The 26,755-nt window shown below is 37.1% G+C and overlaps 1 protein-coding gene across 2 annotated transcripts in view; it reads right to left on the bottom strand.

Moving 5' to 3' along the window:
- Positions 1 to 26,755, bottom strand: part of CHRM3 (cholinergic receptor muscarinic 3) — a 264,655-nt gene that overhangs the window by 117,705 nt on the left and 120,195 nt on the right. The window contains exon 3 of one of the 2 annotated variants that reach the window (XM_085298248.1): positions 4,452 to 4,554. In XM_085298248.1, the coding sequence (XP_085154374.1) occupies positions 4,452 to 4,549 (98 nt within the window). In that variant the 5' untranslated portion in view covers positions 4,550 to 4,554. Of the gene's footprint in view, positions 1 to 4,447; positions 4,555 to 26,755 lie in introns of those variants that run through there. The other variant, XM_085298249.1, reaches the window with a different exon arrangement.

The following is a 26,755-nucleotide window of genomic DNA, read 5'->3' on the forward strand; positions in this document are numbered from 1 at the left end:
GTTTTGGAATAGCAGGAGCTTAAATATTTCAGCAAAAGAAAGACTCACACTCCATAGTTTTGATAAAAAAATAGTGGGACGGTCAATAGTCTGAGTTGCAGTATCAGTTTGATTGAGTAGAACATCAGTGGCACAGTGACAGAAATCTTCTGTCAGGTACCAAAAATAAAAGATGGAAGGCAAACAAAACTATAGCAGCCTACTGAACAGAAGGAGCTGGAACAAGAAATGGGAAAGAATGAGTCCTGTTATAATGACAATACTTTTAATTATATGTATTCAATGAAAAATAAACTATTAGAGAGATAGTAAAATACTTCCAATTAATGGAAGTAATGTAGTGTTCAAACTTAAATGAAGTACTTTTCCCTTGAGGGTTTTACTGCACTATTTTATTTAGCTTAATGCAATTTAAATGATAAACAGAATGTTTTGTAAGYCCCCAGAGAAATGTATTTTATTTATAATGTATTTCCTTTGAAGTGGTCATGGAAATCATGCTCTTCCTGAAGTCTRTATCTCACATACCACCTACAGCTACAAACTAGTCAGTTCTCACAAGTTAAACGTGATCAGTCTGGTGACGTACGTGACAAAAATATCCAACATTTTTTTTAATGCCATAGGAAATAAGAATTTGTAGTTCCAAAACCTAATAGTCTTCCTTCCAAAAAATGGCATTGAAGGATCTTTGTTGATAATAGTTATGTTTTAGAAGGGGTGGCATTTAGAATATGGATATAACTATTCCACTTGAGTCTTTAATGCATGCAATAAAAGAATTGTTTACACTATACCCTGAAGGGAATTTCAGCTGAGACTAATTATGTTTTGCATACTTAAAGTTAAATGTATAAATATTTCTGTCATTCAAATCACAAATCCTTTTAGAAWATTAAGTATAGCATAAAAAGTACACTTTCTCTCAGGATGTAAATTACAAATAACCAATTTGTGTCATTTTTACTCCAAAATTCAAGTAGTCTATTTATGAATAAACAAAAGAATCTGAATGAATAAATAGAATACTTGCCTCTGTGCCCCTGGTCTCATCAATGCCTTCTGCTCAGACCCCCCAAAATAACTAGAGACAAAAAGGAAATTATCTGTAGGAAAATAACTTTGGTCATTAGTCATTTTTAAGGACAGTAGAACCCAACGCATTATGGATGAGTCACTAGCCTAACATGACAGCCACAGATATATAATGGTCTAAATTGTGATACTCCCACTGAAATAGTGTCAAGACAAGTCACTTCAAATGGGATTCATTTAAGTAGGAACTAAGGAAGTAAGCACTGCAAGATTTGGCTGAATGCAAAACTGCTCACTGTATCCCAGTAAGAACTCATGACAACTGTATTCACAAATTCTATATGCTTTGAATTGATTATTTTTTCTTGTCAAAGCTAATCTTTTGCAACCTGTTGCCAAGCTATTGCCAAAATCTAAAGAATATTTTTTTCTCTTTTCTTTTCTTTTTTTTTTCTTTTTTTTTTTAACAGAAAGCACAAAAACACCAGAGGTCATCAATAAAATAAAATTTTAAAAAGTAAGTTCTCATTAGTTTTTGATTTAGAACAGAAATGATCTTTCAAGGATACATAGGAAAATATTTCTCCATCACGATCTTATAAAACATGTACTGATGTTCTAGAGTTAAAAAAAATAAATTCTGGTCAAGTCTGTAGGTTTTGCTGATATGACAGCTTCAGGGAGATACATATGTACAGAAAAATATTTTAGTTATATTTACATGGAAAAAATAAGAATAAACTTTAACCTTTTTTAAAGAAAATCTGGCACATACATATTCTACAAATGTTCCACAGAAAGACATTTCCTCTGGCTCTTAGATTAGACACTATCTAGTTCAGATTACTTGACAGCTACATGACCTATGTTAGAGGTTACACTTTGTATTAGGGAGCCCTCCTGTACCATAGCCTTTGCAGCCATCTATGCTTTGCTAAAAGCTAGGAAAGCACAAGCATGGTTTGTGTTCAATGACAAATATATATCATGGTGACCGTTACCCGTGCATTTAAAGTAAGAGTTTAAGACTGTGATAGCCCACACAGCAGAGCTAATACACTATTGCTAAACAAAGTGATTCTGCTCATCTTGACTGATGCAATGAGTTCAGATGAACTGACAAATTCTGTTTGATACATTAGGTGAGTAGTAAAGCACACTATTTTATTATTTCTTTATACCTATAATCCCTTAAGAAGTAGCAAAACAGTGTAAATATAAAGTAACCCACTAAATTTATTTGCATGAATGGCTTTGTTGTTGTTATTTAACCTAATTTAGCATCAGGAAAAAGCTGGCATTCATTTCCGACTTTCTGAAAGGGATGTTATTACATTTCTTTTAGACTGGATTATATGGTTTGGTGCTTTAGCTCTTTAGTATTTGCTTGCCATTTTCCCACCGTCACGTAACAATCTAAGTGACAAATACAAACTTGTACAGAGAGAGGAGGAGAGATGTGGATTGTAGCAAAATTCGCAGAAGTGAATTACATGAATTCAGCTATTTTCTTTGTGACTTTGTTACTTAAGCTAAAACTGAACAGAGTTGATTCCAGTTCCAATGTGGGTAGTCTGAATTTTGGCCTCAGTCAAAAATACTCTGTCACGTGAAAATTGTGTCACTGAAACCCGCAGAAAAGGCACCGTCCTCAGACCCGGCATCCTCTCCGGCGTACCCAGCACCTTCTGGGGTCGCCCTCCTGCCCCATAGTTACAGCTGGGGAAGGCTTGGGGAACTCAGACTAGGGAACTTGAACCCCTTCTCCAGTCTAGACCTAAACCCACACGTGAGCTGTGGCAATGTGAGTTTAACTACAAAAGCAGAAATTGTATTTGTGCTTTTCAGCATTTCATTCATCGCAAATCTATTTGTCATCTGTAGAGAGAGGGAAAAAAAAGCCCTTTTGGTAAAATCATACACTACATCTGGCAGCCATTACTTCTAAAATACATACACAGATGAAAAAAAAMCCCACCTAACTAAAGCTGGAAGATGGTTAATACAATATGAAAGCTGAAAACAACTGTAACTGAATATGGCCGGCTGCATAACAGTGTGGAAGATGCCATGTCCTAATTTCAGGATACGAACGCAATGGTAAGCTTCATTTCAGGATTTATCCAAGCCACTTATTGCTAATATTGAAGCCATAAAGATTTAGCTAATACGCCATGAAAATGCCTTGCTGATACGACTCGGTGAGATGCTTTTTCCAGATGGGCTGAACGGAACGACTGAAATCTCGACGTACTCCAGAAACAAGCGCACAAAACTGTCAGTGCCACAGACGCTAAAGCAAGTACGTGGGGGGAGCTGCTTTCCTGTGCAAGGAGAGTGCGGCTGCCTGTGTAAATACAGACCTCCTGAGCCACGGTTATACTGGCAAGTTTACACTTCGGTTCCACAGCATTAGAAATAGCAATAGAAATGCATAAGAAACATAAAAGAAGCAACAAATACAGGATGCACATGGACTCTGAAGCCTACCAGCTCATGTGAATTATTTTAAATGACACTGCCACTGAGTCATAAAACAAAGTAACATGCAAGGGAGAGAGCAGATAAGTGATAATGAATGCTGGCAATTTATCTGGGACAACTTAGTGCTTTGCCTAGGTTTGCTCTCACAGAGCTGAAACTAAACTCAGACAGCATATCCAAATTGCAGGGGAAAACGTAATTTTCAGGAACTTGAATTTAACTTGGTTGATTCTCATCTCTACCATAAGACTGAATTATTCTCCAGAAAAGTTCTGCAGGTGAAATATGGGCTACATCTTTTGTTTTGTCTAAAATTCATAGAAACCATTAAGGTTTGCACAGGAGCTCAAAATGAATAGGAATAATCTGAACGCATTTCTCTCCTCCTTACCAACACCATGATCCTGCTCTGCTCTTCTCGAGGTAGGCCAAAAGGCRTTGAGGTCAACTCACGTAATCCTGTTCTAGCTCTTACAGCGGCTAGCTGTTATTCTGCAAACTCTGCAGCTGTGATAAAGTGAAGCTCAAGGTCTGCTAATTGCTTGAGAATGTATTCAATTCTGCTGTCTGCTTTTGTACCTAAGCCAAAGTCTGCACCACTGCGGTTGCTATTCAAGTTCACTGTTAGCTCAGGTACGCCAACAGGAATGAGAGGAAATACRGCGCTCCTGGCACCCACAAACTTTTAAAGGAGAGGTAGGAGGAAGACCAAACATGCACTGACATATGATGGTCCACAGTCATATGTCTATCGATGATATAACACCCTGCAAAGTTGGAGGGCCTGATTCAATGACTTTGTGGTCCATAAATTCCAAAAGTACCTTATTGAGCAAACTGAACACCGCTGCCAAAAAGTTCAGCTGTTTCCCAGTATGCTGAAGACTTAGAAAGCTATAAGGTACATACATGTTTCTTTGAACTTTACCTACATGGGCCAGTGAGGAACATCAAAGCGGCTAGTAGGATCAGGCACTGCGTAGTTCTGTGAACTCCTCCTTTGGAAACAAAACGGGTAGTGTGTCARCATGTAAGCTGTGAACAGAACAAAACACAAAGGAGGAATTATTGCAGTTTAGCAGACACACAGAAGAGTAGCAGCCGTAAAAGCCGAAAGCTGTCCTTTGGACAACAGGCAGACACAACTTTTCTATTCCTGAATTTAATATTGTTTTTTAGATCAYAGAGACTTATCTGAAAGTAACTTTACAACTCAAGCACCTGTGTATCATACAGATCTGGAGCAGTCGTAGTAAGAGAGTGATGACAAGCATGCAGGATGCTCATATCGACCCTGAAGGGTTAAGCAAAATCACAGCCATTTCAGATGACTTTTCAAACCAAGTGACAAACTGGTATGAGGATAACAAAGCTGATTTCCCAGGACGACTTGTCTAAGACAAAGAAGTTTGCAGCGAGTCAGCAAGGGAAGTGGGATGGTATGTGCCTCAAAACTGGCATCTCCAGCTGCACGGAGGGCAACGCTGAGACACCACTGCATCGCAGGGGCAGCTCACTGCAAGGGTAGGAAACGGGGCGCGCCTTTTTTTTTCACCAAATGAGATGATGTTCCACTTCATCTTCATAAGGGAAGAAAATACACATTTATTACCCGTGTACATTACTGTATGCTGAAGCAGCTCTTCCAACACAGCTTTGAAACCCAAACACCATTGACYCTGAAGACCTGCAAGAGAGCCGTGCTCTCTGCTGGCTCTGCCCAGCTGAGGGGTGCAACGCGGTGGGCTGGAGGTGAGCCCCAGCGTCCCCTCACACCAAATGGAAACAACCAAGGTTATGTTTGCGAGAATGAATGGAAAGGAAGTAGTTCAGATGAAATGTAGCCAGGAAAAAAAGAAAGAACCTGCATTATTTGCCTTACAAAYAGTGCCATACAATCCTTAGCAGCTAGGAAGAGCGTTGAGTGTTTTGTCAGCACATCCTTTGATACCCTCTTAGCCCAGTTCAAACCAGCACCTGAAGCAACTGGATATTTATTTTCCAAGTATTTACACTGCTACTCTCTGTCCTGCTACTCCCTGTGCGTATAATGCAAAAGAAAGGCAGAATAAAGTAATCTGACGGCTCCTCAGGTCAAAAGTAAAGTAAGCCAAACACAGGAGGAGCTCAGGAGGCGCAGAGCCACACTTTAGAATCAGCAGTTCCAGTTTCAGCCCTTAGTTCCAAGGCTGCAGCAATTAAACACCACCACAGTAGCTCATCTATTAAAAATAAGACTTTCATGGTATGTGCTAATTATTTTTTAAAYGAGGTCTCCGAAGGTCCTCAGTGGAACTCTTACATGCAGTTACCCATGAAACGGCAAAGTGAATTCAAAGTGAATTCAACACTTATTTAAAAAACTAATTCCAAAATAATTTGCATGCAGAAAGTATAATTTTTCATTTACAGTATCGATGCWGGAAAAAAAAGAACCTGCCTCATCACCAAAGCCAGTTTCTGGACTCACTTTTAAAACTGCAAAACCATTCAAAAGGGATGATTACTTTTATYTAGTTGGGAGATTACAGTTCCCGGCAATTAAAACAGGGATTCTAAAATCTCTTAATAATTTCCCTCTTATCAAGCTATTATGTTTTTAGTTAGCAATAAACTAATATAATATATTAGTATTTCAAACTGTACTCAATAAATAGATTACTTCCCTGTAATTATCTACTATTTTTTAATGTTAAACTATTTCTATCGAGAATCCAATTTTACCTCCCTACCCATGCAGGCTGTGATCCAGAGCTTTGGAACTCATTGCCCTAAGAGTCCCATAATCTTATGATTAACTAAGATTCCTCAAAGAAAGCTTCTGTCATTCATATACTTAGATGCAAAACTAATGAACTCTACTCAGCATGAAAAACAATTAAAAACTATCAAAAACAGGTGACAAAATTCAGATTATGAAGATCATCAAAGTTCATTTGAAGAAACCATGCAAAAGGTTTATCTATCTGAGGAATTTAGTCCGTAACATTTTCAAAATTTGTTTTCCATAGGAGATTAGCAACACTTCTGGCTTCTGGAGGTACACGAAGCCCAGACCTTATCAAGGGAGCAGGATATAAGGCTCTTGAGAAAACTACACCTGTAATAACAAACTCTCCCATCTGCTTCCTCCCTTCCCCCTCCCCAAATTATGCTTTTAGAATTGTGATTTTTGAAATTTGATCTTAGAAAACAGAGACTGACTTATTTTATTCAAAGCAGTCAGCGGTAGATGCTTACAGGTAATGTGACAGGCGCAAAGCATGGTTGCTTTCCCACGAAAMGGCCAGGATAAAATCAGGGAAGATGGAAACCAGGCTGGTTTGTTTTTTTACATCTGACAATGAATGACATTTTCCATTCGGATTGCTCTCCTGCATGAGTTGATCTGACTTGATAAAATCTTACTTGAATCTACAGTGTCAGAAAGGCAATGAGAAAATTCCTTTCGTGGAAAAAGGATTCCTTTCGTGGACTCTGGATGCAGGGATTCCTGCCTTGTTTCCTCGAAAGAAGGAATTCGTACATATAGACCCCAGGCCACAAAACTGAATTCCTGTGTTTATACAGAAGCRTATCACAAAATAGATTCCTCGCTGTCAGAAATAAATTTCATGAAATGATAACATTAAGATGCATATTCATATAAGTGTTCAGCAGATGATAAAGGTTATTTCATGGTTGTTTTCTTTACTGAACTTTGGGGAATTTTTTTGTTGTTGTGAAMAAAAAAATGGAGGTTTCTCAATGTTTGGGGAGATTTAAAATTACATATTTATATTTTCTTGCCTAACCAATCCAACACATCACCAACAGATAGTACAAATCATCCTCAAAAATGCCTATAGCTGGCTATGGAAACACCTGCACAGATAAAAGGCAATTCAGTAGTTTATTGATGTAACTCTGATGACTTTGCAAAATCATAAAAAGGTATATTACAATGTGTGCCCTGCAGCTTCTATTTTCAGTGGAACTTAAAGGGCACAAAATTGTTTGATTCTTGAGCTTCAGGTGTAGAAAGCCTGCAAGCTGAAAGAGATATCTTTGACTTGCCCTTTCTTTAGCTGKATCAAATTAGAAAGAGGTTAGACTCATTCCAGACAAAGATGAGATTAAAGCTGCATGGTAAGAGATCGTACAATATTTAGAAACCTGAATGCTCCTTACTGATACAGAAGGAAAACATGAAATATCTAGTTCAGGACAAAATTTCCCGCTGGGAATAGTGTTTTTGTTATGGTTGTGGTTGCTGATTTATTTTCACATTTTTAATGTTTGTTTTATTACATTAAGGAAAAAGTATGTTTATAAAAATAGATTTTGCTTCTACTGTCAAAATAAGGAATAAAGCCAGTTTGAAAGTGCAAGCTACCTGCTCATCCCCAGCCAGCACTGGTGAGAATTAGGCAAGAGCTTTGAAAAGTTGAGGTGCTACAGAAACATACTGCTTTCTAACTAGATAACACAATAAATAATGAGGTCATTATCAATAAAAAGTGAAAACTTGGGTCATGAATGCAGGAGATACTAGGTGTGGGATCAAAAAACTGCATGAAAACTTAAACAAGATTTCTAGAGATCCAAAGAGATACAAAAGTGTTCACATTTTTGATAATTCACTAGAGATACAGTCTCAAAATTATCTCGTTTACTCAAAATATTCTCTGTGAAGTTATGGGCCTGAACTCACTGCTTGAAATTTGGAGACTGGACCTGTCAAATAGAATTTAGAAGGTGCACAAGATTAATTTCAGTTGAATGTCTGTTATGAATACAGTTTCCCAGATGAACTGCTTAACGTGCACAGAGATTTCACTGCAGTCACTAGCTACCAGTGGTCCCCTCTTTTGAACTCCCAAATGACAGGAGTTCTCTCTTACCTTGGCCCAATATATATGTAAATACTATTTTTCATGTTGAAATGCTTCAACGGGTCAAATTAAGAAAGAACAGTTCTTGAATATCCTATAAATTAGTGGGAAGAAAGAAGCAGAGTCTCATTTTATCAACTTTCACTTGAAAGATAGGCATTTTAATGCATGTCTTGYAGTTGCTTGAAAAACTAGGTATAATGATAAATTCTTTCTACGTTGTGTGAACGTCAGCTATATCCCCACAGAACTGAATCCTCTTCTGCATTTCTGAGGTTGTGTTAAAAAATCCCCAAGGCCAAAATCAAAGGATGAATTTACTATCAAACAGTATTTCATTCAACTTRCTCAACTTTGAAATGTTTGAGGATGACTGAAAAGAATTTCACGGCCCTTTCATCCAGTTTAACTATCTGAGATTAAAAACAAATGATTAGCATCCAAAATTTAGACTATGTTCTTACTGAAGAGAAGTTAACATTCATACTACTGACTCAGCCAATTCAGCTGCCGTTTTTGAACTACTAGGCAGGAAGGCTTTGTCTTGTCTTGAATGTCTGAGAAATATGGTAAAACAAAATTTAGATGTTTCAGACATGATTTTAGTTTGGTAGCCTCATGTCTCAAAAAACGGTTCAGTCTAGATGTATCACTTTTGTTCTACTGAAGGACAGTGACTTCAGCATTTTAATGGAAAATGTGAGTGGCTATTCTGAAATTATTCAGTGAGATCTTCTCAGTGTAAAAGGGTTCAGCCCAGTTTAGGTTATGTACAAAGCATCTAATACGAGCACTGAAAATCATCAGTAGCACAAGCAGTWCGGAAAAAATAAAATAGCTAGTAGGACAGTATTTTTCTTTAATTTAACTGCTTTTTTAACTTACGTATCTATRTAGCTGATATATAATCTTTAAAGCATTTTAAATTTATGAATGTTTAGAATCTCTTTTAGATTTCAGTTCCTTCAGTTCTAGTGCTTACTGATGTGCGACTACAAGCACCTCTATTAAAAAAAGAAGACCACAACCAAGTAATTTCTTCAAAACAATAATTTCTTAAATGTCATATATAACATTACATGACACTACAAGATAATTACGGCTAAATAGACCAAAGCAGGAAACTCTGTATTTGGTGTACAGTGYTCAGCATTTGTAATTTAGGAAGTGGTTCATCCCATCTAACTTTAAATACCTTTATATTCACAGGCGYGTATCCCAGAGCTGTACAGTTAATGGAGGAAAACTGGCACAYCAAAAGACCATTCAATACAGCTAGCACATTTCAGTTGCTGGCCCTAGGCTGACAGGAGGTAAGTCCTGGGAGTACCTCATGTTTTCCACCCATTACACAGTACATCTTATCTGGTCTCACGAATCTCACCCTGAGTGTTCACTTCTTGCGATCCTGAATTAGTATCCCTAATAATTGTCCTTGCAAATCCCTTTCATTTGCTGCTGTTTAGTTAATAAATATTCTCATTCATCCAGCCATTTTGAGTCAAATTATTCTCCACTATATCTATACACACACCCACACATATACATACATACATATATAAAATCTATATCCTTTCTCATGGAAGATTGACTTATCTGAAAAAGATGATCTGGGCARACATGCTACTCTGTTTCTTCTGTATGAAGTTTCACTATTAACAGGAATTATTCAAACCGTTTAAGACACCCTTCACCACCCCACTGATAGCCTTTTCTCTACCTGTCACTGAATTAGAGAAAGAGATCTATGCTTTCCCATGGTTTTCAGTGTCGCTGATTGGTCTTAAAGAGAAAAACTCAACTTGTAAAAAATTAGAAATTTTAGTATTTCAGGAAATATTCACGTATGACCTATGGACACATGGTATGTGTCTTAYGTGAAATTTCAGAGAATAAAGCACAGGTAAAATTTGGAATTATCATATGAGGCAGTTTAACATACTCTTGAGTAATATGTTTCCTTATCAGTTGGAAGCAGATGGAATTCTCTTAAAAAGCACAGCAATCCCACTCATGGAAATGTGCTGTGTGGTCACTGGGGTATCCAAGTAAAAAGTGTCCAATAACTTGGTGTTCCCTAACTATGTATAGCTATAATATAGAAAAAAATCACAGTAATCAATAATTTCTTTCTAAAYTCCATTTTCTATAAAATATGTATGTCTTTACCCAACAAGTGTCTTGAAACTTCTCTTAAGGAATTACAGGGTTAATAAAGATGTTTATAAGCACAGAAAGYGGACCAGTTTTTGGCAAGACGTGCAATAACCTCCCACATTTACCTATCAAAATTAACTCCAATACATCAGAAAAAGTTGATAGTATGTATATGTAAACCTTAAACAATCCCCTAAATGAACCTAGACAGTGGCTGCAACGCAGACTTCACATTCAAACACAAAAACTGTGTCTCTGGACAATGAAAAAAGGTCGTGAAATGTTAAATATTTGATTCCTTCCACACTGAAGAGCTACAGAGTACAGATATAACTGCTGTAATTGCATCTGCTTGAATTTAACCTAAAAATTTCACTAAATCTGGGAAGTGAAGCAATCACTTTTTTTTTTCTTTTGAATTAAAGAGTAATTTAAAATTCTCACAACTCAGAAAAGGACTAGTAAGCATAAAATTGCAGACATCCATGTTTCTTGCACGCCAGAACAAATATGTGGCCTTGTAAGTGATACAACATAAYCTGTGTGTGACATTAGGACCACCAATGTGAATAGAAACCAGTGTGTTCGCATGGCACTGCAGTAACCAGCAGCACTGGACTGAGGCAGTGGCAGCATCCTGGGGCTCAGCTGGAGCCAGAACTCCTGCAGACCTCACATGACGCTGTGGTGAAAGATGTCCTCGGTCTACAGGAGGGACTTGGGACACCTCCGAAGAAGACGTGGAGGCTGATTTTGATGCCTGAGGCTCTTTGCCAGGAACTCCCGGGGGGCAGCACCCAGGGCTTCCTCCACCCACCCTGCAGCTGGGATGTCTCCGGCAGAGTGAGGGACATGATCCTCTCATCGAGAGGGACACCAGCTGGGCCACCCCAGACAGACCTTAGCTATCTGTTCTCTGTCACCTGCTGTGGTACCAATACTTTGCAACAATTCAGCTATTTTAGTATATGAAACCCATACAAAACCTCATCTGTCAGGAAGGCAATTTATTCATCTAGAAATTATCTCAAAAAATTGCCTAGAAAATCAACTTCCTTATCAGCTTCAACTTTCTCAGTTTTCAACAATTTTTGTTATGAAATTACTTTATGAGTCTTTGTCATGTGCTTAATTAAATGCTATTCTGCCTAATCAAATATTGTTCTTTTATAGTTCTTTACTAAAGCGGATCCAACAACAACAAAATCAAGGTTTGCATACTAAAAAAGCACAGGCAGAAAAGCACATACCTGCTGAATTCAAAGATAAAAATTAGTGATAAAATTATAAAACCAACTTCGACTAAGTTTAGAAATATTTGCTAGGCTATTATTTATACATGAAGGTTATTCTGACCCATGACATTTTGGGTATGCTGCTGAAGAGGCATTATGATTCTTTCTGAAGGCAAAATCAAGSCTGAGCAAAAACACATCAATCATTCAGATTAAATCAAACAACCCCATTAGAAATACAAAATTATTATTTTGGCTAYAGAAGAGTTTCACTGGAAAGGTGGAGTCCTGCTCTTCTGATAAGCACAATGCACCTTTTCTACCTCTCAACAGTGTTTTGCTCTTTCCAGTAGTTTAGCAATTCTTCTTCATTGCATGGTGCCTAGAATTGGTTGGTCCTAGGYGGACTAGGTTCAGAATTAACTCTCAAATGTTACAGGTCCATACAGTAAGAAATATACAACTAATTAGTATGGAGTACATACTGAGACTTTATTTTTATGCTGCCGTTATCCAGGAACTGGTAGTTTATGTGACTTGAGAGCTGCTGCTCTCTTTGATGCCAACATTCAAAGAACAGTTTGTTGTTTTAGACACTAGGGGCATAAAAGGGAAACCTGCAATTCTTAACATCAAAGCCTAATTGTACTTAAGCCCTGGGACTGAAGACATACTACAACATCATGTGTGGTAACACAAACCAGTGTAGGCAAAGCTGCTGACTGACTTTGAACTAAAATTTCTCATTGCTACAAATGCGACTTATTGCTAGTTCATTTTCTACATTACTGTGAAGAACTAAGCAGGGATTAGTGCTGATGTGAAGTGTTCTCTGGGAGGATATACTCCTGACCCCAAATGGGGGCAAATCGTAAGTAAACTTTAGTAGTGTAACATGCTTTTATTCATATCTGAAAACTATAACCTTTCTACTGTAGATTGTGTGTAGTGTAGCTGAAGYTAAGTTTCTATTATTAATTTTGTATTAAAACTATATACAAAACTGGGTACTGAAAAGAACAGCTTAGTAATTTATTTCCCTGCAATTCATTTAAATGTACACATAAACTAAAACGCTAACTAGCTTTCAGTTGGGGGAGGGAGGCAAGCGGAGAAAAAATGTGGTGTGTGGGAAGAAAACTTTTTTTTCCTACAGATAAGATATTTTCTAAAAATAACCTCCCCCAAAGTTAAATTAAGAAGTGACTTTTAAAATAGTTAGTCCTTTTACTACAGAAAAAAAAAAGAAAGAAAGAAAGAAAAAAAAGAAAAAAAGAAAAAAAGAAAAAACCTACCTACCTCCAATATAATTGGCAAAGCACCTTTCAAAAAATGATAGTTGCAGATTCACTGAAAATGCCACTAGCAAAACCAAACCAAGGTGTTTAAAAGAGCAGTTAGCTCAGTTTGCACATATAAAATGTCAGAGAGACGCTTGAAAAACTTTCTTTGATAGATGACTTGAATGGAGATGATGTCAGTTTTTAAACATTCAAAAAAACCAAGATGCCTCAGGAACTGGTGAGAGGATTCAYATGTTTTCTTTCTTTCTTACAGGCAGAGGTGAAAGTATCTTGAAAGTCCATTTTCCTCTTTCAGCAAAGCTTAACCATACCAAACCTATCTCCAGTTGATGTGAACCTTGTACCACCAACGGTACTAAAAAATTTCAGGTATCTAGTTATTAGGTTCTGGATAAAAAATTACTTTAAGCTAATAATCAARTGAGTAAAATCCCCAGGTTTTGCTTTTGTTTATTATTGCCTTTTTTGCAATGATGTGGGGAATAGTATATTTTCCTACAAATATGTATAATTTAACATATTTTCTGCTTCTATAGACACTTAAGCTATTGAAGGCAATGGCCTCCATTTCTTCTGTTCTATTCCCAAGTCATCTTGTAATTGTGTCTTTTGTAAGGTCTGTGGCCCACGGGAGCACCTGAATAAGATGTTCTGTGAAACATTTACTGAACAGCTGCAATTTTGGGGGAAAATCCTTAAAAACACAGGTGCTTCCATTCCTATGGCACACAATCACATTAGCTTTTATGTTTCTGCTGAAGTAATGCAATTCAAGACTTAATAACAACATTAAATTGCATAATTAATTTAGAGGCATTGGAGAGCACACCAAGATGTATTGAGACAATTAAGACCTTTAGAAAAGTTGCCATAAGACGCTTGCTTCCTCTGGAAGGCAATATAACATTAGCATACAATCAGCCCAGCCAAGGACTCTCACTGGGATAAGATTTTAAATTACTTAATAAAGACTTCACAGACAAAAATTCTGTGCTCATTTTCATGGGTTCATGAGATGAACAAGGTCCTAATTTCTCACATGAAATTATAGAAATTACGTATCTTGCTTATATACAAGAAAGTCAGAAAACGAGACAGAAAGTTCAGGTATTTGTCCAAACGCAGTACGAGAGATAATATGAAAGCCAGAGTTAAGACTCCCATGGCAGAGCTCAGATAGCAGTCTCCTATCAGTATAATTGAATGCCAGTGCAGAACACCCATTACACCGTCTTGTTTTTTCCCTTAAACAAACAAACAAAACGAAAGAAAGTAAGGCCAGTATGGCTAATTTCTAACTGAACTACTTTCAGGAAGAATGATATCATTCCAGTGATAGAAAAATGATAACTGTATCAATTCTTAAAAACATGACAGCTTTTCTGGGCTTTTCTGTCAGTAATTTCCCTATGACTCAATTTTGCAGATGTATAGGAAATGCCCCCAGGATGGCTGTTGATTCTGCAACTTACTTTGGTCTGATGTGAACCACTCTTCGCAGTAGTCTTTCTCTCTGTGACCACAGAAAAACCCCARTGCTTAATTTATATTAAACACCTAACGCCTCGACAAATAACATCGGGCAAGTTGGATTCCACTCAAAACTACATCAAGAGTCAGAATCAAAATCCCTCCATTTTCTTCTCATAAGGCAGTGACATGGTCAAGAGTTGAGGATCTTCCGAGCCAGCTAGTATCGTCCATCCTCTTTACAACCATCTGGAGATGGTCTATAATCTGCTGATTGCTAAACTAAACTTGTAGAGGTCATATCCAGTCTAGCAAGGCAGCAGAACTAACAGTAATTCCTGTATTTCTACCTGATTTATTTGAACATTGTTGAAGGGAAATTAGACATAGGGAATGTATAATGGGAAAATGGATATGAGGTCACATATTGGAATAGTTACATGTGTACGTCTTTTTTATAATACCTCTTCTCCCCATCCCGACCTGCCCGTCTTCACAAACATAACTCAGTAGAGAAATTAGTTGGTTTCCTGATTCATAACTAAACTGTGGCTTTGCCAGGAACTCTACCAAGGACATTAAGCTGTTGAACGGAGCCCTGAAACAGAGTAGTGAGCAAGGTAATGAGGAAGCAGTGTGCTCCTCTGCTCCATTTCCTCCCTTGTTCCAAAAATAATGCACCCCGTATTACTCATCTGTAGGAAGGACGGTGTCCTGACAYCGATTAGCGTATCACGAGAGCACAAAACCACGCGACTGCCCTTTCAGCACCCTTGATGCCACTTTGCTACCAGTGAMAGGGGCTCGGTGGTCCTGCAGACCTCTTCCCCTGCTCCCTAACCCTTGATATAAAACAGTTCAGCTCCAACAGGTATTAAGGCGTACTTATGCTCCCTCATTCCTTTAAATTGTGCTGCCAGCCAAATAAATATATTGCTTACAGAAAAGCAGAGCAGCTCCTCCAACCCTGAACCTTATCCTGTTCTTCAAAAAGAAATTGTCTTTTCCAGTTTAKCAATCAGGTCATAATCTTTCTCTCCATTAAGACAATGGAAGAAATCCAGTGTCAGCTCCCAGGAAGTGAAGAAAAGGTAAACGGGAAGCAAATACTCCTAATTGCTGAATATCGGACTCATTCTGGAAGAACTGGAAGAAAGCTGAAAACTGTACTGCTGTCTTAGATGGACCTAATTTAACGGAAATATCATTTCAAACAACAGGCTGGTTATATTCTAATAGTTAGTTGTTTTCAAGGACAGTCTTTCAATCYTTCAGTAGTTAATAAATTCTATCTGCAAAACATTCTTCCTTAACATGTAACTTCAAGCAAATGAAATTTTCAAGCCTCTACTATATGTGAGGTTACACAGTACGAGAATAACTCTTCCTCAGCCCAGTGAAGAAAGGGAACTATTGGGAACATTTTAATAAGCCTGTAAATCCAAAAAGCAATGTGAAATTATAAAAAGTATACTGATGCCTCAAATACTGTTACAGATGCACTAGACGTAAACATGTCACCTATTTAAAAGGACACCACGGTGTGCTTTGAACAAGAAGAAAGCAGAGTAAGGGCACACCGAGCAGTCCAGAAAACCAAGCTCCCAAGTGGGTACGCCTTCATCCAGATGAAACTGTTTTCCTGTTTCAGGTAGACAGAGAGAATGGCTGTTGACTGCTTGCATGCAGGTTTAAATAAGATGCATTTCAAAGTAATGTTAGTAGGCAGAGAGATTTGCTCTGGCACAGAGAACAGATTTTTATAATGAACATGACTTTTTAACAATTGCTTTCAAGTAAAATAAGCCTCTCTATTCAGAGCAGTCTAGAATTTAAAGGATGTGGTAAATTCACGATGCCCTCTCCAGTGAATCAGTCTGCAGTCAGTCTGTGGCTGTTTACTTTAGACAAGACCTTTTCTTTATTATTTTATACACTGATAAAGCAGCATGTGCCTTGATTCCTTGGGGGTGGGAGGATAGTCTGTCATAGTTTGTTTCTCACCCTTCTAATGGTGCAACAGTATCTACTTAAGAAATGACAAGGCAGATTTCCTGGGTTTTACGTAGCTTTTTCTCACAATTCAGAGATCRTTGAAAAAAATTAAAACTTTATGCTGAGGTTACTAAAAAAATAGCCAGCCCGTTGCCAACACTCTGTAGGTAAAATACTGCAGGTCTAGAGTGACAGGTCATTGCCCTGCATTACTACTTGGCTGTAATTCTAACTGTTAATTAAAGCTGCTCCAACCCAACTACTCAAACCAAAGTTCAGCTCAAAACGTGAAGATGTACAAGGAAAGAAGYTGCTCTTCTCTGCTTTTGAATATACTTCAGTCTATACCAAGAGCTGAGATCGTTGTTCCTTAAAAGACAATGTTCGCACAATCCTGCAGATCATCTGTGCGCACTGTTTGCATTCTTGGACTCTAAGGCTTTGTGAGGAGCAACCCCTGGCTAGGAGCAAAGAGTTAGGGTACTCTTGAAATTGCATTATAGAYTATATACTGATTAAAGCAGTCGGGAGGCTTTGCTGAAGTAATGCTGCTGCATGAAACATCCTGCCAGACTCGGAGCAGTCTCGGCTGTACAATACAGCACTTCCACTGGTCCTGACATGRACCCGCATGTTTCATGCTGGGATGATGTTTTGTTTTCTGATCTTTCTCTTCTCTCTTTTTCTTTTTTTTCTTTCTTTTTTTTAAATAGTGTAACTTTCTCCCTACCTTATAGTCTATAGCAGTGTCCAACCTGTTCCATGGTTTACAAAGTTTGTTTGCTGAATACCATGACATGAACTCGTAAAATGCAAAGACTTTTAAATGTTTTRGAGTGGCATATTCCTGAGCACTGCACACTGAATCATTTCATAGAATACGTTTACCTGTTTTCATTTAATTAAAAAAAAAGCTCCTATTTTGGGGTTTCCTGTATGCATTTTTAATATAGTAGGCTGGTACATGTCTTGAAATCCTTAATATTAATCATAGCATTTAATTGAAGTTGAAACTGTGAACTACAGAAAATGTAACTGCATTTTACCCATGGACAAGCATTCTCATTTAGGGTCCAAAAAGCTCACTAGACTATAAAGATTGTTTGATTTTCYATCTGCAATAAGAACCACAGACAAAGAATGCCTATCAAAGACAGACAAATTAGCATATGGGCAGATGTCATGTAAAGCAAATTTTCATTTGCACCTTAAAATCAAAATGTATAAACTTTCTTTTCCATCACCTCCACTTTAAGCCTTGCTACTCCAAAAAATTGTGAAATTATTTGCTAAAACTTTAATTTCTTGRTGCAGTACACATTGATGTGAAATGTGTGGGCTGCCACAAAGGATTACCCAGCTTTCCACATGCCTTATGACTTCATAGCCCATTTGATTTACACCATATATTTGCACTATTCAGTTGTATAATAATCTACATTTTTGGAATACGCAGCAAGATACAATACACAAATCACTTCAAATCAAAAGGGCACTTAGAAGGGAAACAGCATATAAGAAGCCAAGAAGCCACTAAATCATACAAGCACCTCAGAAGTTCTTCCAATGTTTCTACCCCAACTGCCTAAGAAGCCCATCAAGAACCAGATGTTAGAAAATATCTTACAAGAACTTGCCATTTGCATCCAATGATCTTTATGAGTGTCATCCAAAAAAGGGGAAAAAAAAAAAAAAAGGATGAAGAACACTTTGATGTGACAGAGTAACTGGCAATCCCTGCAGAGATGTATCCTGATCAAATGATTTACAAGAGTGTTTGAAGCAAGAGATGAATATAAATGGGTAACTAATGATGGACAGCATGTTTACTAACAAAACCTAAACATATTTTAGCAAGGAAAATACAGTTATATAATCTTGGAAATTAGTTACAGATTCTTCCCATAGCTTAAGTGTAACTTGTTTGTAAATATGTTATAAYGAGCTGCCCTTTGTTACTACAGTGAGATACACATACCTAAATTCTGTGTCATGAATTTCAGAGTGATGTATGAATAGCTGGAATAGGAAATATGATGGAAATAATTTATTTTTCCTTTGCACTACTCTTTTGTTTTATTTTACAGTATCAACAGACTTTTTTATTTCACTTGTGCCCAGGGATAAATATCTCCACTGTTCCTGAAATTTCTCAATTGATTTGCAAGCAGTCAACTTAAATGAACAGTGAAATTGATAGACTAATGACTTATTTTGAAAATTCAAGGCAATTTTTTGTTCAACCAGGGGAAATAATACCTATAAAGGTGCACATATGTTTTAAAGACCTTTAYTTATTGACTCTCTTCACCTGTTTTTTCATACTTCCTAAGATTCGATAGAAACTGATAAAATACGTATTTCTAGGGAACTGCTTCTGAATTCTGAAGTTCACAGATCTAAACTGAGTAATTTGTGCCAAATTATCTTAAAGTCGTTAATTGTATGAGAACTTCATTGGTTCATGTGCCTGACAGTAACAACTACTACAGAAAGCAAAATTTCAGGTATGCAAATAACCTGGAGAACAAAAAGCAATCATTGTCTACCCAGGGCAGCAATTGTTAACATTTTMTATTTTTTTGCCAAGTGACTCTGAAAACTGGACAAATTAAACCAAATTAAACTCTTCTAGGACATTGTTCTCGAGCAGTATTTGTGGAAAAGTGGATCTTTATTGAGGACTATTCTGGTTGGAATTTATGCACAAATTCTCCTGTTACTCTCTAACTGCTCTGAATATCATGCAGTGAGACAGAGAAGCCGCAGAGAAGCTAAACACAATGCATTAGCTATCCTGAGAGCATCRCTAGAGCAGAAGTGTCCTATAATAGCTACTCTTACACAGTATCAGCTGTGGATTAGCTCCAGATTAGCTTCAGTCTGGACTAGATTCAAAATGCAGGACTGAAAAGGACTTGATTCTGGCCTCAAAAGCAGGTAGAGATGAGGAACAGGCAGAAAGGAAAGCAGCCTGAGCACACTCAGCCTTGGGTGATTTGTCTCTTTACAAGTTCCCAAAGATACGTGCTAACTGACAGGAGGTGACAGTCTCTAATCYGTGTACTGCCCTTGAGCCAGCATTTCCCATCAAAATTTTTCTCGTTCTCCCTGAAACAGTTGGATAACCTTGCCATTGAATACTGACTTCAAAGTAATTAAAATTTTGGATTCAAATAAGTTGTCTGATTATATAYCTAATCTAATAAAAATGTGATTTCCTCGTGACAAGTATTTTGCTATGAAGTGTGACGACTCCTTTGGAACCTTTCCTGTCCAAGAAAGCCTGAGCAAAAAGCACAAGTTGTTGCCATTTACTTTCAGTAATTGTTCTATATGATGGTGAACTTCCAACTCTGAAATTTCAATACTRATGAAAATTGAATTAGTAAGATACTTACAGCTTCTATGAAGTCCAAGTCAGAAATTTTATTTGGACAAACAAGTCCATTTGTTATATCAATGAATGACATTCTTTTACAATTAAAGTGAATTAAAACACTTAACCAGAAGATACCATTGATATGATTGATTTCTATGGAAATTTGATATGTTGTGATTGATAGTATCAATTGATAGYACTGTTATGATTGATTTGGATGAAAATGATGATTGATTTTTAATTCCTGACATCATCTTCTCAATCTATTTAAAATATTTTTTCAGAACTTTGAACAAGACACTTCTTTTTGCAAGTCTCCAGCTGAATTGCTCTCCCAACTTAATGTATTCCAGCATAGGGTTCAAAATGGGGTGTTATTTTAAGAGTTGCAATTATGAATCATATACACGAGAAAGACTTATTCTTCCAGCGCCTGACTTGGACTCATCTCAGATCTCTGTAKGTATGTACTGTGCATGTCAAGAAATATGTTTGATAAACACTGTTTTGTCTTTTCACACATTTTATAATAGTAAAATGCTTGCTCTGTTAGAGATTCTGGCATAGCACAACATTTCGCCTCTTATTTCAGTTCTCTGTGGGGGAAAAAAGAAAATAGAGAACATCATTACTACAAGTGGCAGCTCCTACATTTTTCACAGAATAATGGTATCAATTGAACTTTGCAGGAAAAACACGACCGTTTCTTGCCTTTTGAACCGAGATTCACAAGCAATGCCAGATATGTCAGATCATGGCAAAGTATTGAAATTAATCTGAGAAAGACATCACACTGACAGAGCTTGCCTTCGCATCCAGCCTTAACTCCATTGTAACATTCATTAACTTTTTTTGCTCTCTTACATTTCAGGCAGTACTTTTTCTTGGCTCTCCTGCAGCTACTTGTTTGATTTTTGCTAAGCAACCACTTCCACAGATTGTGGGCTGCTCAATTCTGGATAGATCTCTTAGCGTAGTATGTTCAATGTTGCACTTTCAATTCTGTATGTTTCTCRTTGCTCCTTTGTGGCTGCTACACTGTTCTGGTGTACTGTGACCTATAGAAGGGTAAATCTCGTAGAAACCCCATATCAAATGTTCCAATTAATTAGAAAAAAATGAACCATGTGCCTCTTTTTGAGACAGATCATACCTGTATTTCTGGGTGATCTTGCAGGCCACAGATCAATTACTAATGACTAYGGAACTACTGCCTGAGATGCTGAAGCTATAAACATTGCTTTTTAATGATTGAAGATTTTTTTGCTTTAATTTAAAAAGGGACTAAATTGGCAGCACCCAAGATACTGACATTTTCATGACGACTAAAAGGCATAACTCATATACCACTTTTACTGCTACTGCTCCTTGTCCAAAGTCATTTTTCTGCTGGACTGGTCTAACAGCAGCCTTATTGTTAACTGGCAGAAGCAGAGTTATTCTCAATGTGGTGGCTACATCTTTGAATCAGGAGAAATATACCTGCAATATTTAATCAGTTTTTAACTTCACACACGGTATTCTAGAGCAAGCTACAAAGTGGATCAGAAAGATGCTTTACATTTTGTAATTTATTTTGCTTTTGTCCAATCATAACCAGAAGCAATCTCTCTGAATGTGTACGGAAAGGCTTAAACACTTGATGGCAAGAATATCAGTTTAAGATAATAGGTGTTCCCTCTCTCTGCAACTCACTGCCACCCTTTCAGAAATCATGCCGACTTCTCAACTGCACCAGCGAAACCATCCCTCTGCCACRCTCCATGCAGTCCTCTCAAAAGATGGTATTTTTTTCTTTCTAACTACCTCTCAAGGAAAGAGATGAACCAGTTACTTTTCCGATCTGCTTCACAGCAGATCCATACAAACAGGTTTGGGGCAACACACACAAACTCGTGCTGGTGGGAGAGAGAGGCTGCTGATCCCAGACCCCGGACGTTTGTACGGTGGAACCCAYGACTAACACTGCTTTGAAGCTGCCAGCACTGCGGAGACTGCAGAGTGTCCTTGCCTTCACACCAAAGCTGGTCACCTTTGCAGAACTTCATATGACACGATTAGGAAACAGCGAAGCATCTGCTAGCTCAAAAGATCTCTTCCCCGTTTTATTGTAGAAGCAAACTATTACCAGAGTTCTTGACTGCTGTTGATAATGACTTTTAGTAACTACTATTAATAAACTGACCWTGACACCATGGCACCATCATACCTACAGAAGATGGAAATACCTAGCTAAACACCAATTACCTAATTATTGTGCACGATTCAATGCAGAAAATAATCCTTTTACAATTCTTGAATTCTAGGTAGAGTTATAAGTAACGCTAGTTAGAAAAGATGTTTATGTTACTAAACTATACATAAATAATTAGATTTCACTGAGGATATTAGGCATTTGAACTTATCACAAGAACTTGCTTGACCACAAGAATTTCTATGAGAAGCATGATGGGCAAGTTTAAAACTGAGGAAATAATTTGTGTGCAACAATCTCTGGATTAATCTAACTTCATTAGATTCATCCAAATTTCATTGAGATTTCCTTTCTCTTTTTTAATCAACAAACCAAACGAATTTTACTCCTAGGCCATAAGGCATAAGATATTTTGACCTAAATTGTAAAGAACTGCCCTTGATACAATGTCACTTGGAGATTCAGAAAGACATAGTATCTGAAGAGTATAATGAACGTTAATTTCCATATTTTACCCAAGATTTTTCAAAACTRACTAATGAATATGATTTTTTATGTTTTGACCACTTGAATCACCTTTAACGATCACTCATTACCAGTCCTGGCATTGCTGTTTTTTCATGGATGCTTCAAACATTAAATAACATATGCATCCACAAAATAAAGAAATGACCATTTTCAGAAGAGTTGTAAGAGTTTTTTCTTTGTGTTTTATCCATTTTGTAATGACAAGTAAGGCCCTGGCTCACCAGTAAAAAGAGTATGAAAGATATACCTACTCCGTTTAAACTAATGTCATGGAATTATCCTGCAAGTACTATGCATGCTAAGATATATGATAGAGCGTTGCGTTAAAAGCTTTTCTTGTCATCAGGTTGGACGGTATGCACCACTTCGAAGTGAAAAAATATAGGAATGATGAGAATCACACTGAAAAAAAATGAATTAAAATCTTTCTATCACATCCAATTCCATGGCCATTTTCTTTGCCTTGGCTTTATCATTTTAAAAAGAATGAAATGTAACTAAGCTGCTATAGCAGGAAAACTGAACACTCCCCTCTTTCCCCCTAACAGAAATCTCCCAAGATTTGCTTTAATGGCCGGTCAGGAAATTTCTAGGTCATGCTGTACTCCTTGGACTTGAAACTAGTGTAATTGTTACATCAGCCAAAATAAATTAGAACAAGTCAGAGATGTGGTCTTAGAGCTGAGTTGGCTCTTGGCAGCTTCTATGTGTAGGGATGGGTAGAAAGCATTTATGTGTTGTTCCCTCAGGGTTCCAACAAATCTCATACAAGCCTGCGGATTAAGCTTTTAAAAACATAAACTTTATGTTTTATGTAATATTTTTATGAGCAACACAGTTGCTAAAGTCATTTGAATCTATCATACTGTACTAGATACTGGTGTTTAATAATATAGTATTATCTTCAGAATAGCATGTCAAATAGTATATATTAACATCTAAGAGAAATAAAATGCATGCTAAATACATCTCTTTTTAAAAGCATGCATAGACAGTGTTATGAAAAATTGCAATACCGTAAGTTCCTCCTGTTTTACTGAAGTTTATTTTTATATAAAGACCTAATTTAAATTCAGTTTCACTAATCATTGTTCCATTGCAATCTTAACCTCTCTTTGCTAAAACTGTGAAATATAACATTTTATAGGTACAATTCACACATAATGGTGTACTTTATAGTGATGTGTTAATAAGGAGGACATCAGATCATAGTAATTTTTTGTAATGAGAAACCTAGTCATTCTCATTTCCAGTACATTTAGAAACAGAGTATACATGAAAATGTAACAAGGTTCCAATTAATTTTATTGGCTTCTTCTGGGTTTTGCCAAATGAAGCATATTAAGTTGCAAACTCAGTAAATTAGAATGCATCATTAAAAACAATCTGCTAAGTTCTTAAAATCCAAAAGTCATTATTACCAGTCATTTCTCTCTTAAACTAAATTGAAATTTGGGCATTCTCAGTCAGTGGCAACTTCTACCTTGGCAACATGACACAACTTAGAGTTAGATTCAAGACCAAAAGGTTAAGGGACTGAGCACTGCTTAGGTATTAAATAGAGAGCAATATTTAGTCACATGAATGCATCCTGGCAAAGTCCTTCTAGCCTTTTGTTCAAGCAGTAAACATGTTCTTGATGGAAAAGAGTAAAATAAAGTCCATTAAACATTTATATTTTTTGGCCATAATTTGCAAAAAAAAATCTTTGAATGAAGCTATGTTGCTGAAATGTAAGGTGTGTCATGTACTATTTCAGGTTTAGAGGGTATAGCATAGCTAAGCTTTTTTTAAATTTTTTTTTTATTTTTCAGTCTTAAACGGTTATGTGCTAGTTGTGCTGACATAATGGATAATGGAAGAAGAATTCTCCCTTAAAAAAAAAAAAAAAAGGAAAACATACTGAAGAGAGTTTCCAGTTTCTATTTGTGAAATGTTTAACTAAATGCCTGAAGGATATTGGGACAGAGGGCTTAACCAAGAACATGACAGAAAATAACTCTTTAAAATGAAAGAGACGATGGAAGCCTCATATCTACTAAGTATTGAAGGCTGATCTTTGAAATCGTATTATTTCAGTCATTCCTAGAAGAATTTACTAGCCCAAGTCTTCAGACTTAATCACAGGCTTCCCATGCAGTGATGGTTCTATTTCAAGTACTTAATGATGGTTTAATATTTTTTATGTGTGGTTGTACTACAAGGTTACATATTTTTCACAATATGCAAATTGCTATTAGTGATGAAAATATTCCAGAGAGTGAAGAATTTCCAGATAGTTATCTCAGGGAATTTTTAGCAGTAAACCAGAACTACTCAAAACCCTTGTCATCCCAAACAATTCCTGGAGCCAATTTTCCATTTTGTTAGAACTTGACAAAACCTGAATCTGGAAGAGCAAATAAGACTGAAAAATGTCACTTTCAGTTTGACATTGTGTTGAATTCCTTCCCCAAATTCCCCAAGCCAGGGATGGATATTTCAATTACCCTCGAGCCTTCAGTGCTCCTCATCCTCTGTCACCCCAGTGCTCTGTTTCAATTCTGCAACAGGAAAACAGATAAGACAGGAAGAGCTGCAAGTTTTGTGAACAGCTCTAAAAGTAAACCAGATATCTGAAGACACTTGAGAAACACAAAAAATAGTATATGGGATTATCCCTTTGATAGGAYGTACTGCAGGATTATACTGTACTCTCAGCATACCTTTGTGGACTGAAGAAATATTCCTTTGAAATGACAGCTCTTTCTATCTTCCTGAACTTTAAATGAACTAAAGCAGAAAAGTCATATATTTTGTATTTCATCTTATACATCCATAGGCTGTAAAGATAACATAAAGCTTATGCTCTGTATCAGATGTCACCACATGGCATCTTTAATATCGGCATTGCTTTTCGGAAACAGAATAATCTGCTTGAGAATAACAGGCGAGGTCTCCTTATGACATGGCTTGCACATTCTCAGCCTCTTCCACCTTTTTTCCCATTCTCACTCCCTTGAGTCTAATCAGCATCCACCACTCATGAAATTTAGCTAACCTGCCTTTTGTGCCTAGTCTCACCTTCAGCAAAGCCAGCGTCAGCCCTTTGGTGAGCCAGAGGAGGAAAGGAGAGGGGCTGGGGCGAACGAGCGGACGAGGAGCCCCGAGACACCAGCCCGGTTCCCGCTGCTGCTGCCTCCCCAGAACAAATTAATAACGCAGTGAGTCAGTGGAGTTTACTTTTTATCTCCTGCACGTTAATAACTCCTCACTGTCACACGCACTGCTAACTACGGTGAATTCACACGAGACATTCTGCGCTGCATACTGTATATTTGCACCTAACAGCYACATATGACATGTTAATGCTCTTATTTATAAAAAAGTCTTCACTCAGAAAGCAAAAAGACAGAATATAAATTCATATTAACTTCAGAGAAGTTGGTGAGTTTACATCATTTCAACAGTTCAAAAGGAAGAGTTTGGAATACAGCCTGGGTTCTTTTTAAGACTAAAATATGCTCTGGGTAATGTTATACCAAAGCAAATTCTAAGGAAGCCCACTGAATAAACATATATCAAAATAACTATGACTGGAATGTATTTCAGGATCTTCCCACCCTGACTGTAAAGATACAAATCAAAAATCTAATAGGTTTTCAAAATAAATTGTTTTTTCCTTAGTAATATCATCCTTCAGCATGTCATATCTAAATATCACCTTCAGAAACCTAATTAGTTCATATAAATACTATTTGTGCCATTTCAGCAGCCTACAAATATTAGAAAGGTCAAAACTGATGAGCAGAAGCACACAAATTCTGCCTGTCCCTATTTACAGTTATTCTGTAAAAATACCAGATATTAAATCATTGTCATTGGTCTGTAAAGTAAATAAGACATCCTTGATGTGATATTTCACATAGATGCACATTCCAGTCAGTCCTCACTGCTGAGATACACATTACCCCATTCAAAACTCTGAAAAACAGGAAGGACCAGGTTATTTCATACTCCTTAGTCAGCATCCTACTCCTTAATAGAAATGAGAAAAAATAAAAATGTCATCATAGGTTCTATGTAGGTCTTTTTCTTCTCTTAAACATTTTTACTCG

This window comes from Rhea americana, unplaced genomic scaffold (assembly GCF_003343005.1).
Source record: "Rhea americana isolate MKP2758 unplaced genomic scaffold, rheAme1 scaffold_137, whole genome shotgun sequence".
Taxonomy (NCBI): domain Eukaryota; kingdom Metazoa; phylum Chordata; class Aves; order Rheiformes; family Rheidae; genus Rhea; species Rhea americana.